Here is a 14,551-nt window from a genome sequence, read left to right as displayed (position 1 = left end):
AGTAAGGGGGAGACGCCCCCCACCTTTACCAGTTCTTTGGCATCCTTCAGTCTTTAGGTGCAGCAAAAAAAAAAAGTGCTCCCCTGCCTTGATCCAACAAGGAGCCATGAAGAAATTCCAGTCATTGCTGCAGCTTAGGAATGAATCGGCAGGTGCCTACAGCTTCCCTGAAGGCGGCGAGATGTTGAGTGCCTGCGAAGGCGGCTTTCTGATCCTGGAGAAGAGTGACGTCTGTCTTGGTGTGGACGCCACCGGCCAGGCGCCAAAGAAACGGAAGCGCTGTGGGGTCTGCGTCCCCTGCTTGAGGAAGGGGAATTGCGGTGCCTGCACCCACTGCGTGAACCGAAGGACCAGCCACCAGATCTGCAAAATGAGGAAGTGCGAGGCGCTGAAGAAGAAAAAATCGGTGCTCCTCAGAGAGGTGAGTGCCCGATTGGGCTGTTGAATGAGCTTGCGTGGCTGGTAACGGTGCGTGAAGTCCGTGCTTTCCACTCCCACTCCACGGGGAGCTCTGAAAGCTTAGAAATACTACACTTCCTGCATCTTCCTGGTTTGCATAAGTGGGAGGATAACTGGTGGAACTCCCCGGTGCAGGATAATATGGAGGCAGATAGCAAAGATGCAACTCGGGAAACCTATTAAAATAGGGCCCAACAGTTATGGGTGAGTTCTGACCTCTGACCTCCTGGGTATGTTTTCCCTACGGCTCTGGCACCTGGTGTTGTCCTCGGTGCTCATGCAGCCCTGGTGACAATGACTACAGAGGGGGGAATTTGGCTTATTGACTGTAGTGGGGTCACAGGGATTTCAGTGAAAGTGGAATTTGGTCCTTGTGTGTGAAAAGTGCGAGTAATCGTGGTCTGTGGGGGGAGAAGTGCAGGTGGGTTGACTAGCTGTGGGGTGAAATTGAGCTCCCCAATCTGGGGTTTAAGGCTCCTTCCACATCACTTCGGGGATGCTTTGGGCTCCTATAAATGCAGATCCTGTTGGCTCCTACTTTGGCCTCATCTTCTCCCCCCCCAATCCCAAGCAGTCCCCTCGGCCTTAGCCTATGTGAAGACATCCTAGAGGGCAATTCCATGGCATACTGAGGGTGTGAAGACACTGGCCCCTGCTTCCATCTCACCCCTCCTGTGCAACCCCTGTGCAGGGCATCAGTGGTGTGGAGGGCCTTATGCTGACTCCTCTGTCCCTGGGTGAATTTCTTCCTTGTGTGAACAGTGCCACCTGCAGGGAGGCTAGCTTGGATACAAATGAGAGAGGTACTATCAATCCTTATGCTTCAGGGCTCTAGCTGATCCCTGAGAAGGGTCAGGAAGAAATTCTCTTCTTCCTTCAATGGCAGAGTATTGCATTATTTGGTGCCATTATGGAGCATCTAGGATTCACAGGACTTGTGAGACTGGATCAGACCCAAGGTCTGTCTAGTTCAGTAACCTGTCTGACAGTGGCTGGCGCCAGAAGCATCAGGGAAGTTGCAGGAAACCTAATTCCTAGTACTTGGAAATTGGATTAAGACCAGGAGCCTCTGGCACTGGGGACAGGATACTGGATGAGATGGACCATTGGGATATTGGGGGGGTGGGGTGAAGTTCTCAGGGTAGTTGCATGAAAAATGGGATCTTTATTTCTTTAAAAGCTGACCCCGCTTCCTGTTGCTACCTGGGAAACCACAGCTGTGGCCGCCAGCTCCTCTTTGATTGCTGTGGAATTGATTGGGGTGTCATGTGCAGAGCTTATGATCTCAGGGGGGCCAGCTATAGCGAAGGCAAATGCACCTTTAAACAAAGATCCTGTGTCCAAGCCCTGGCTGGGTAAGAAACAACGCAGAAATGATCAGTCTGTGCCGATGCTCACAAAGGGAGTTTGCTCTTCTAGGAAGAGGTTGGATGGGAAGATAAGTTGGACGCATTTGGTGGTGGCCCTCCTGTCTCTCAGTGTGCACATTATCTCGCGCTGCTCTTAAGCCAAACTGGCTTGCGACAGCAAAGAAAATATTTGTCCAGCTTGGAGAGCTGCGGGGGGAGCGGGGCATGGAAGTGGCATGAGTCAATTGTTGTGCATCGCGGCTGGAGCTGGCTAAGAGAAGAGTCTTCTTCTGAGCACCGTATTGTAGTGATGTACACAGCTAGGGGAAGTTGTTTGAATCTGCGGAGCAAGGTTTTCTTAGGAGAAGCGTGCCCCTGTGTACCCTACTTTTATTATTTATTTAAATCGTGGTCCGGATTGGCACGCCTGTTGTGCTAGGGGCTGCACAGACCCATAGGCAGACATGGTTCAGGCCCCAAAGAAAGTCAAGATGCAACAGGTGAGTCTCACAAAGGGGCGGAGGAGTGAGTGGGACGGGAAAAGGAACGGAGAGGCTAGAAGTGTGCAACTTGATGCTTGCAACTCACAAGAATTCCTGGTCAAATTAGCGTCCCCTCCTGTTCCTGGGGAAAAGTTACCCTGGCCTGCCTGCCTATTCTTTTAATAAGGTGTCAAGTACCAGCCACCTCTCTCTTTGCATGGGGTTCTCAAACTTTGTCACAGTGTGGACCATCTCTTCATGTTGAACATGGCTCGAGGATCCCTCCCCTCCTGTTTGCCGGTCCCCAGGCCCCACCTCCCTTCCCGCTTGTGATCGCGAAACATCCCGGTCCGCAGCAGTTGCTTACGTGGGAAAGTGTCAGTAGGGTGGTAGCATTCATCACCGCAGCCGCTTCTTCGAATGTAGTTTAGCAGCTGGAACAAAAGTGGAGAGGCAGCACAGCTTTCCAGACCACCATCTGGCAACCTTAGCATTCTTCTTACTGCAGCTTGGGATTGTTTGAAATCCAAACTACCCTAGCTGGAAGAAGAGCTCATAGATTCTGAGGCCAGACGGGCCCACCATCTAGTCTGATCTCCTGGATGACACAAGCCAGAGAACTTCCCCAATTAATTCCTAGAGCTGATTGTTTAGGGGAACATCCAATCTTGATTTTAAAATTGCCCATGATGGAGAATCTACCGTGACCCTTGGCAAATTGTTCCAATGGTTAATTACCCTCACTGTCAAATTTTTTTTCCTTACTTCCAGTCTGAATTTGTCTAGCTTCAACTTCCAGCCTTTGGATCATGTTAGACCTTCCTCTGCTAGATTGAAGAGCCCATTATGAAATGTTTGTTCCCCTGTAGATACTTTAGAGTGTAATCAAGTCAACCTTTAACCTTCTCTTTGTTAAGCTAAATAGGTTGAAACAATCCCAGATAAGGAGACCTTCCATGGGGGGGTGGGGGGGAGAGCTGAGATGGGATAGACATTGTATGTCCCTCTTCCTGCAGCTCTGATCCTCCGTATAACTCCACCTAGGAAAACCAAGGAAACCTGCTTCATTCTGTAGAGCAAGATCCTATCAATAAAGCATCTCTGAGTGAGAGCTATAAAACAAGACTTGCAGCATTATATAGGACAAAGATTACAAATTTCTGGTTTTACCGGCTGGGGTGGTTGCTACATTCTGGTTAAAAATGTTGCACATGTAATTCTTAAAGAGACAGAGAGATCGGGAAGTAGCAGCAAATTCCTTTCCCCTTTGGAGCATACCAAGTTGAAATACTTCTCTTTGCACGCTGCTGTCTGCCACGCAACAGGCTACTTTGCCCTATGCTGGCTGCGTTTTAGCTGTTTGTACGAAGACTTGATCTAGGCACAGTTTCATCGCTGGTAAAACCATGTCAGGGGTGTGATTTTTCTGGTTGTTTTTAAACCAATATATTTATTCTGGTTCAACCCTTCATGTGGATACCGTTACACCAGTATCAAGGTGCCTTATACTCATGCTGGATAAAAATCAATGATTTTTTTAAAAGGATTTATTTAAAATTTAAATTAAATAGGTTTATTTTTTTAAAAAGAAATGTATTACATTTGAAAATGACAGCCTGTGCTTATTTTAAAGAAGCACAAGATGGAGAGAGCTCGGTCTAAATCTTCAAGAGTGACTAATGATTTTGGTGGGGTGTCCAGATTGAGGGGCGCTTAATAGCCTGATTTTTCAGAATGTGCCATGCACTCACCCTCTGAAAATCAGACCCCTTTAAGGTGTTGTCTGAAGTTGGACACCCGCAAAATCACTAGTCGCTTAAGAAGTGGGGTAGTGTTTGGGGAGACCCAGAACTGTTGATCCAAGATGACATGGTAACTTAGTGTTATATGGCATGAAACTAAAGACATAGCTTGTGAGGTTTTTTTTTTTTGTTTGTTTGTTTGGATCACATTCCTGGGCTTTCACTTGAAATTACTGGAAAAGGGTATGGAAAGATGCCATCAAATAAATGATCTTGGCATATCTCCTAAAAGTGGAGGAAACGTGAAAATGTAACAGACTGTTGGTTATTTTTGGTTAGATGTTAGCTTTCCCATCATCTTTAAATTAATCTTTCCGGGAATGGAGTGTGATGGGTCTACAACTCTTTAGGTTTCCAGGGGGAAGCTTAGATATCGCTGCTGTCCTGTTAACCAGCTTGACTGCTAAACAATGTTGCTCCTCTGGATGTCCTGCTTGTCAGAATCCTCATGCTTCAGGGCATCTGCTAACCTCTAGCTATTGGGGTTCAGGAGACAACTTTCCCTGGGGACAGGTTATCCCAGACCTGCCTCCTGCAGGGTTTCATGCACCTTGTTCTGAATCGTTCGGTGCTGGCCATCGTCTGTGTTGGGGTATTGCACTAGCTTGACTGCTGCTCTGATCCAGGTATTTCACTTTCTATGATGCTCTTACTATAGGCCTGAATTCTGCAATCTTCACTCATGCAAGCTGTCGCATTGAGAGGTCACTCGGGCAACTTGCCCAAGGTAGGGACTACTCAACATGACTGAGAGTGGAAGACTTGGGCTCCTTTTTCTCAGCACAGGTCTCAACACAACTCATTGTCTTCTGGTTCTGGAGAGCAGAGTCTGATCTGTCAGGGACTGAACCGTCTCCTGGCTGGATTTCAAGGGATCTCTCTGTCTTTAGCCTGGAAACAGACTTGCTTGGCTTTTAAATGGCTGCACCTCCTGGCCCACCTGTCTGTGTCAGTGCAATAATAAGGCCCCTTGGGATATGGGTGTGGAAAGTCGCTTTCTGACCGGATCAAATAGGGATGTATTAGTGCTGTTGGACAAGATCTCCTCTGGAATACCGTGTGCAATTCTGCTCACCCATGTTGGGAAAAAAAGACTAATTCAGACTGCGAGAGGTGGAGAGAAGGGTGCTGGGATGGTCAGTTGAATGGAGAGCCCCGAAAGGAGACTGAAAGAGCTTGGCTTGTTTAGCCTTGTAAAGCAATGACTGCCAGAGGATATGATTGCCCTCTATAAATACATCAGGAGGGTAAACACCAGGGAAGAGAGAGAGCTCTTCAAACTAGAGGACAATGGTGGCTCATGAACAAACATAGGTTGGAAGTTAGAAGGTTTCTAACCATTGGAGGAGTGAGGTTCTGGCCCAGCTACCAATAGCAGGAGTGGGGGCAAACTACCTAACTAGCTTGAAGATGGAACTTGCTAAGTTTATGAATGGGACCTAGTGACAGCGTTGCCTGTGATAGCCAGGGACTGGACTCAGTGACCCAGGACGTCCCTGTGTGTCATGCGGTTTTAAAACAAAAACATGTGCAGTTACGACTCCTGCCTAAATGTTGAGGTTATTTCGTTGTTGGCTGCCAGGTGGGGAATCTTGCCCTACCTTAGACAACTGGGGAGGAGGAATAGAACATCTCAGGGGTGAGGTTTTAGACTTCTTGATTGTTCAAAGAATATCCATTCTGCATAAGCACCCGGATACTGTCTCTTGGTCTCTTCTTTCTCCCTGTGAATTATTCACCTGCTCTCCCTCTCATTTCACGTTCCCCCCCCCCCCCCTCGCTCTCTCTCTCAAGTGTCTCCAGCGGAAGACAAGCGCTTTCCAACGGCACAGTGGCACTTGTAACTCCTGCACAGCCGGGTTTTCCGCACCATGCTGGTAGCAGCGTGAAACTGACTAAGAGCAATCGCGTTCGCGGTTCATGTCCTAGCACCCCTGCTGGGTGAGGGCTCAGGTGGGGTTATGCTGGAGGAAGATGGGAGTCTGCTGCTAGAGGGGCTGGGAGGAAAGAGGAGCTGCTGTATTGGCGGAGGTCGGAATCTCGCTATTCTGCACCAGTCTTAATTTCTGGGTCTTTATGCAGTTGGATATTCTTAGGGATGGATTGATCTTGAATGATCAATGAGAGAGAAACTCAGATGATTTAGAATGGGGGCAGCTGTGTGGAAAAATAGCCACCTCTGGGCATTATAAACTCTTTGCTCATTCCAGGGTCTGTTGGGCAGGAGGTCAGATTAGATTGTGGCCTTTTCTGGCTTTGAAATAGGTGGGCTAAATTTTCAAAAGGGGTTAGTGAATTTTTAAGGTGCTGAACTTCAGACTCCCTAGAGGAATCTTATTTCCCATGAACTGCTGGTCTCCTGCCCTCTGCATCCCAGGCCTCTTTAACGTGTCCTATTGACGCCCCTAAAGCCACTCTTGCAAATCTTGGCCAGTTAATCCATGGAAGATTAGAATCTGGCTGTGGCGGGTTTAAAATAAATAAATAAAACCCTGGCAAACACCAAATTTACGTGCAGCCAGGCATGTTATTTAAAATAAAGGCTGCACCCTTTAACCCATTCCACGGCTCTGAACAGCTGTTTGACCCAAACCCTGTCTGCAGTGATGGTCTGCTGTGGTGCTCTGACGTGCAATCTCTGCTCGGGGGATGCAGGGCTTAGACATGTCATGTAAGTTTCACTAATGAAAGTTTCTCTGGGTCTTGGGAAATTGATGGCATAGTGATTCTGTCATAGCTGTTCTGGAATAACTCCCCCATGTGGATGTTCTCTTCCAAAATAAGTTGACTGTTTAGTCTGGATTAGTTACTCTGCTTTGGAAATGGACCAGCTATCCTGGAATTCCAGAATAGAATGTCCCACACTTGAATAGCGATAGCAGCATAGTTATTCCACTACAGCTATTGTTGGCAATTCCCCCGTAGACAGAACGCCTGAGTTAAGACCCTCGCTGGACCCCAAATGTCTCTTGCCCCGGGCCAGTGTGGAATAGCTCTGCTTGTACCCCAAATTTTGAGTTTTTCCCCCTCCCTCTGGCTTTAGTGCACTTTGGCTGCCGCAGGCTGTAAGCCGGAGTTGGGAGAGCAGGGGATTCGCAAGCTGTCCCGCAGCAGCAACGTGATGTGGCCATGGGATAAGCTGATCCACCGGCGCGGTTACCAGTGGTTTAGTTATGTGGAAGGAGGGGGCGGCTGCCTCTCGTTCCACCCTTTCTGTGCCTGCCAGCATCTCAGAAACCTCTCCTAGTGCGGAATTGTGTGGGAGCACTGCATCTCTCAGGCAGACGCTGCCAGGCTAGTGTTCTCTAGCTATATAACCCAGAACACGCTGCCCCTGTTGACTGGCGGGCAACTTCCTGTCAGTTAATGACTAATTTTCCAGTTTCTATCGAGTTGCTCGGCTGGGTGAAGAGAGTCAGCATTCGTGGAAGAGCTGGCTGATCAACTCATAACAAGACGCTTATTTCTTTGGGGCTGTCATGGCGTTATTTCATCGCTCAGGTTTGGAGCCGGGGCTGAATGTTGGTGGGGGCGGGCCGTGCTCATCACCTGTTACGTTAGGGATTTGGAAGGAGCAGCCAGTTCAATAATCAGCACTCAATGTGGTTTGGTCCTGAGAGGGGATGTGATTTGCCTGAGGTGGGTGGGAGAGCTGGGGATAAAACCAGGGCTCCTGATTCCCGGTCTAGTGCTAGATGCATTGGGTTGTGCAACCCTAGAGTGAGAGGAACATTGAAACACAAATAAAATCCCTCGGTGGTGGTAATATAGACGTGATCCCAACCTTTACACAAGTGCAAGATGAGGAGGAGCTATGGGCCTTCTTAAGGAATAGCATCTACAGTTTTTTCTGTATTTAAGCCATGAAAAGGTTTCCAAACAGTCTCAGGTAAATTCCCCATGTTCTTCCAGTCTAAACAGCCCCACTTTTCCTAGGAGGGCAGAACTGCAGTTGTGGCTCCCATGGGAACATCTGGAATCACACCCTGAGGTGCTTCAGAAGGCAATGTCGACACTGGGTTTTGGGGACCGTGAGAGCAAGCCTACCAGCCTGAGTCAAGACACTCGGGTAGCAGGGCTCACGCTAGAGCCCTTTGAAGTTGTGGCTTGAATTACCACCAGGCTCTGAACCTAAGAACAGCCATGTTGGGTCAGACCAATGGTCCATCTAGCCGGGTATCCTATCTGCCGACAGTGGCCGATGCCAGGTGCTTCAGCAGGAATGAATCGAACAGGGCAGTCATTGAGTGATCCATCTCCTGGCATCCAGTCCCAACATCTGGCAGTCAGAGGTTTAGAGACACCCGGGGCATGTGTTTGCATCCCTGACCATCTTGGCTAATAGCCATGGATGGACCTGTCCTCCATGAACTCATCTAGTTCTTTTTTGAACCCAGTTATACTTTTGGCTTTCACGACATTCCCTCAGCAATGAGTTCCACCGGTTGACTGTGCGCTGTGTGAAGTAGTACTTCCTTTTGTTTGTTTTAAACTTGCTGCCTATTACTTCCATCAGGCGACCCCTTATTCTTGTGTTACGTAAACGGGTAAATTACACTTACTTTCCGCGCACCACTCATGATTTTGTAGACCTCTGTCATATTCTCTCCCACAGTCATCTCCTGTCCAAGCTGAACAGTCCCAGTCTTTTTAATCTCTCCTCATAAGCTCGAGGGCTGCTTACACAGCTATCTTTAGGGTGCTAGCGTGAACCCCGCGAGCCCGAGTCTGTTGACTCGGGCTGGGAGTCTTCCTCCAAAATGCAGTGTAAACATACAAGGGCACTGGGGGGATGTCCAGGAACTGCCCGGCTGTAGCGCCTAGCTCATCCCTGCTACAAGCTGATGGGCAGCTTCCCTGATTCTCCAGTGCACAAACTTCTCAGAATGAGGGGTGGAACAGAGCTTTGCTTATTGCCTTCCGAGGGTATATATCACTTAGCCTGGAGGCGATTGCTGGGCTATTGGAAGAGGAATTCTCTTCCTGTCAGTCCCCCCACTCCCCACCCCTTACTCCAGCTCCTGGAGTAGGTGGGGGAAGGGCAGAGGTGCTGATGAAACAGAATGCAGATGGAGGGATTTAAACTTCTCTGGCTGTGGTGCTGCTTGGCTGGGCTCCCCTCCTGAGCTTGTGCTCCAGAGAACGTCCAGCATCGGGGCTTCCCCCGACCTTATACATTTCCTAATGCAATAAGATCTGCCGGTGTGACCTCTAGCCCTGTATCAGGGCCTAGATCCTGGCAGGAGATGGACTCTGATCCAGGAGGTGTGCGCCATCTCATGGCTTGGCAGACGTGGCTTTGAGCTTCATGGGAGTCTACTTGGGGTCCATTCCCAACTCTGCCGTTGACACAGCAAGTCATAGCAATTCCCTATGCCCCAGTTCCCCCTGTTTCAAAAGGCGCGTGGGGTGGGTAGTGATGATGTTTACCCACCTTTGTAAAGAACTCTTTGGGAAGAGATGGTCAAATACGTGTCTGCAAAGTGCCTCGCACCAGCGTAGTAGGAAACTGGCTCCCCACCCTGAGAAGCAGGCAATGTCTAACTGAAGGATGGAAGGTGAGACAGTGGCTAGGCCGCAGGACTGGGTTCTAGTCCCAGCTCTGCCACTGACCTGCTGGGGGATCGAAGGCGAGTCACTACTTGTTTCCCTTCACACCCATCCGGTGTGTGTCTTGTCTGTTTCGTTTGTAAGCTCTATGGGGCAGGGACTCTCCCTCAACATGTACGGTGCCCAGAACAGCGGGGCCCTGCTCTAGGTTTCGAGGGCCTCTTGGTGCTACCATAATACAGCTAACAAGGCCAGACAAAAAGCGGGTTATGTTTAGCACAGGGTCTTGTTAGTTCTGTGTTCTTTGTTTTGTTACCCTTGGACTAGGGTTTATTGGCCTCCTGGAAGAACAGGGGCTTGGAGGAGAAGAGAGTTGAAGCAACGTGGAGCTGGTCTATTTTTGGGCTAGGCTCTGGGGATTAGTCTACAAAACTACAAAACTTGACCCCTCTTCATCTGCCTGTTACTGATTTGACTCTGAGATTCTGATCTTCCATTTGCACTGCTATAACTCCAGAGTTGCTCCGTTGACGTAAGTGGAGTGACTCTGGATTAAAGCCAGAGTGAGTGAGACCTTGTCTACACTACGGGTGCTACAGCACCAGAACTGTGACTGTAGTGCCGTAGTGTAGATGTTTCCTACAGCAATGGGACAGTTGCTGTAGGAACTCCACCAGGCGAAGTGTAGACCAGGCCTGAGAGCGGAATCTGACCTTTAGCTCCAAGGCCAGACTTGTTTCTGGCGTTGTCAGGGGTGACTTGGCTCTTCTGAGGAGCAGAATTCGCTTCGTCCTTGGGCATGGTTGATTCTCTTGGACTGCAAAAACACCCGTGTGTGTGTGTCAGGCCCCTGATGTCAGGTGTTGGCTTACGAGCTCCAGGCTAAAGCAAGAGGGTGGATTTCTGTAGGTGAATAACACTTGTGACTCCTTTTCTCCTCCCTCTCGCTTAAGAACCCAGCAGGCCAGCTCCTGCTGTGTATATTCCAGGCCTTGTGTAATCACCTGGCCCAGGGGGACAGGTGTGGGATTTCACAAATCATTAGTGGCGCTTACAGCAGAGTGGATTTTGCAATTGAAAGAGCCTCTCACAGGCTCCTCCTCCCGGCTCCACTTGCAGACCTCTGAGCGTGCTGCCGGGTTTGCTTCAGTGCTCTGGGTTTAATCATCCAGGTATCTAGGAAGGGGTTAGCTGTGGAGCTGGGTCAGGAGATGCCTAGGTCCGTGCCCGCTGTCTCTTCTTTTCTGCCCCAAGGAGTCTCGCGTTGATGAGGGGTGTGTGTGTGTGTGTGTGTTTGTGATTAGTCGATTGGCTGACGGATGATGCTGGCCACTGAGCTGAGTTTGGGTCTGCTGAAGGGCGCTTGGACCTGGTGTCCAGTGCTGCTGGGCACCCTCAGCCCCCTTGGCTCCCCTTGGAGCGGGGGGCACTCAGACATTGGGACATCCTTTGACAGCGTAGAACTGCCCAGCGCTTATGCGGTGGAGAGGGGATGGGACTGAGAGTCGGGAGACCTGGATTCTTCTATTCCAAGCTCTGCTACTGACTGTCTGTGCGCCCTTGGGCAAGTGCCGTCCTCTCTGGGCCTCCATTTCTCTCCTTGCCCTGCGGCTGGGGGGGGGACAGCGGGAGGTGGAAATGGTGCTTCATGATGCTTGTTGAGATCCTCAGATGGGAGGTGCTCTAGGGGTGCTAAGTGTAACTCCTCATAACCACAAGTAGCCTCATGTAGTACGTAAATGCAGGATGGGAAGGGTGGAGTTGCTCTTCCAACTTCCAAGGACAAACACAGCCCTGGGAGGATCTCTGATTCCCGAGGAGTCCTGGGTGAGCCACAGCTCGTTCCACAAATTTAGCCGTTTTAGTCCATCCGTGAGCAGCCTTTTTTTTTTTTTTTTTTTTTAAAACCCTTTTTCTTTTAGTAGCTGAGTTTGTGGGTTGTTAGGTTCCATGACCATGAGGCTGGTTCAGCCTGTGGGTCCCTCCTCCCAGCTTGGAGCAGACTGAGGGGAAAGTGGGAATGGGGCTGCTAGCTGGATCCGCTAACCGTGTGCCCTGCTGCAGCTCAGTGGCAGAGCAGCTCTGTGGCTTCTTCCTTCCTTGAACCTCCTGGTTGACTTAGGTTGGGGGGGGCAGGGAATGGGCCCCTCCTCAAACCTGGAGTGAATGCAACCCACCTGCATTTAGGGGTTTCCCTCTGCTGGGGGGTGCGAGCTGTGTGTGTCCAGGCTTCTGCTCAGAATGAACCCGGAGTGAGTGAGACTCTGTTTCAGCGTGCGGGAAAGTGGAACTCCCTAGATGGTCTGTACCGGGTCGATCTCTGTTCCACCTACACTGATTTCATTGGTTTCAGGGTGATAGCCGTGTTAGTCTGTATCAGCAAAAACAAGGAGGAGTCCTTGAGGCACCTTAGAGTTAGTCTCTAAAGTGCCACAAGGACTCCTCGTTCTTTTTACTGATTTGATTGTATTCTATATAGGCAAGCTTGGCAGAATTTGATTTTTATTTTTCTCTAACTTTGATGGATAAGATCGACGTTTATTTTTAGCAGTTTTGTTCACAGTTGCATGCGATGCTGCATTTTTAATTTTTTTTCTATCCATTTAAATGTTCCCAGTTGCAGGATGTTATGGGGGGGGGGGGTTAGACAGTAAGGGGAGGGTAGAACAATAATTATTTAAGAAGGGTAGAGATTGAGATTCAAAAAGTTAAAGCTTTATAACCGTTAAATCACAACTTGTCAATATCACATGTCCAGATGTACAAAGTAAATATCCTTAAATCAAACTCTCAGAAAAATGCTGCTTGAGACCATATAGAATTTTAGATAGGTCAGTAATTATTATCGATGGAAATAATTTTTTGTTAGTTTGTGTGCGTGTACAGTGACATAGACCTTTACCAATAAAAATCAAACCCCTCCAAGTCTGTACCTCGGTTTTCATACCAAGCTCCTCACCGTAGGATCTGAGTGCCTTCCAACAGTACCTTTAGCAGCATGGTAAACAGCTGTCACATGTTGTTTGTTCTCATCCTTCCTCCAGAGGGAGGAGTGTGGGAAGCGGAGTGCCGAGTTTTGGTAGTGTTTTTTTATTTTGTATTTGTTAAATAAACATACCTGTTGCTCTGTGTTTCTGTTAGCGAGGGCAAGGTCAAAAAAACGCACTTGGCGCTTCGAGTGGAAAGTGCTGAGGTTTGGGATGGTCCTTAGGCCATGTCTCTGCTAATGGGCTGTTGTAGCGTTGTCATATACATGCCTCCTATATGGATGGAAGGGGTTAGCCATCACTGCCGTTAAACCACCTCCGCGAGAGGTGGTAGCTAGGTGGTTGGAAGAATACTTCCGTCAATCTGGCTGTGTTTACACTGGGGGTCGTAGGCGCCGATTTCTACTGGCGCTGGTGGGTGCTCGACCCACCTCTGCCCCCCGCCCCGCCCCGACTCCACCCTTGCCTCGCCCCCATTCCAACCCCTTCCCCAAATCCCCGCCCCGGCCCCGCCTCCCCCCCCCCTCCCTCCCAGAGCTTGCTACAGCTGTTTGGTGGCAGCAAGCGCTGGGAGGTAGGCGGAGGAGCGGGGACATGGTGCGCCCACGGGAGGAGGCAAGGGAGGAGGTGAGGAGCGGGAGCTTGGCTGCTGGTGGGTGCAGAGCACCCACTAATTTTTCTCCGTGGGTGCTCTGGGGCTGGAGCACCATGGAGTCTGTGCCTATGCTGGGGATAGCGTGGTTGCTCCAGTATAGACCAGGCATCAGTTACTGGGGCAGTTCACTCCACAGCCTCGGACCACCCCAGAGAAGGTTCCGTCTCCTTCACGGACGTGCTTGATTCTTATTGTCAAGAATTCCATTGTACCAGAGGAGCGGAGTTGTCAGCCACGGGCCTGCAGCGCTAACTGGTCTGTTCACAGCCTGGGCCCAGGGTGGGGAGCGCTTGGAAGATCAGGCCTGACTTCCACTGTATCGTTTCCCCTCTAGTTCTGCTTCCGGCAGTCGCAGGAACCGGGGGGAATAGGAAAGTTGCAATGCAACATCTCCCATTTCCCAAGGCACGGGAACTGATGCACAAGGCCACCTGGCTGCTCCACAAACTCATCTGGCTGCTCCACTGAGAAACCACAACCTCTCCTACTGCTGGCGGCCCGTGCCCGAAATCCCCAGCGGAGGGGATTTAGCTGTAGAATGTGTTCTGCCTGCACCCGCCCCCTGTCTGCTTTACTGTATGGGAGAGGTGCGTGAGCAGCACGAACCTGCCTGCCGAGCATGGAGGCTGAGGAAGGAGTCTCTCGGGGGGCCGTCGAGGTCACCAGTAAATCTTTGAGTCAGTCCTTTCATCAGCAGCTGTGGTGAAGCTCGGAGGCGGAGTGCCGCTGGTGGGAGAGCCCCAGTGATGTGGATAGCTCTGAGTCACAAAGGGTGGCAAGGGTAAGTTTCTTGCCATCAAAGGTAACCCCTGCCCCTGTGCTGCAAGAGAGTTATTCAGCTGGTAGATGGGCCCACAGCCTCAGCATTTAGGTTCCTAAATCCTACTGGCATCAGTGGAAGTTAGGTGCCTAAATACCTTTGTGGATCTGGGCCCAGGGTGTTTTTCCCTTAAATAGGGTGTGAGAATCCCGCTGTCACTAAAGTTCACCATGTTTTATCTTTCTTGACCCCCCCCCCGTCATCCTTAAAGATCCCGAAGGGCTTTTCCGGAATCGCATCACGCCCTGCTAAAATGCGGCTGTTTCCAAGCTGGGACGCAGCCGCTGATTAGAACAGCACACAGCAAGGCACCGGGAGAGGGAGTGAGGAAGAATGCTGTAGCTATTTGAAACTGCGGACGGGAGTGTGGACTCTACCAAGGACATCAGTTAATGATGAGAGTGGTAGCTAGGACTTTCTAGCATTTTGTATTCTCAAAGCCCTTTA

General features: G+C 50.0%; 1 protein-coding gene across 1 annotated transcript in view; it reads left to right on the top strand.

Moving 5' to 3' along the window:
* Positions 1-14,551, top strand: part of TET3 (tet methylcytosine dioxygenase 3) — a 151,026-nt gene continuing 136,475 nt past the window's right edge. Inside the window, exon 1 of the mRNA XM_054018084.1 lies at positions 1-421. Coding sequence (XP_053874059.1) covers positions 107-421 — 315 coding nt within the window. The 5' untranslated portion in view covers positions 1-106. The remainder of the gene's footprint in view (positions 422-14,551) is intronic.

Source organism: Malaclemys terrapin, chromosome 2 (genome assembly GCF_027887155.1).
Source record: "Malaclemys terrapin pileata isolate rMalTer1 chromosome 2, rMalTer1.hap1, whole genome shotgun sequence".
Taxonomy (NCBI): Eukaryota; Metazoa; Chordata; order Testudines; family Emydidae; genus Malaclemys; species Malaclemys terrapin.
The sequence above is the reverse complement of the archived record's forward strand: the minus strand, read 5'-3'. Positions and strand labels throughout refer to the sequence as shown.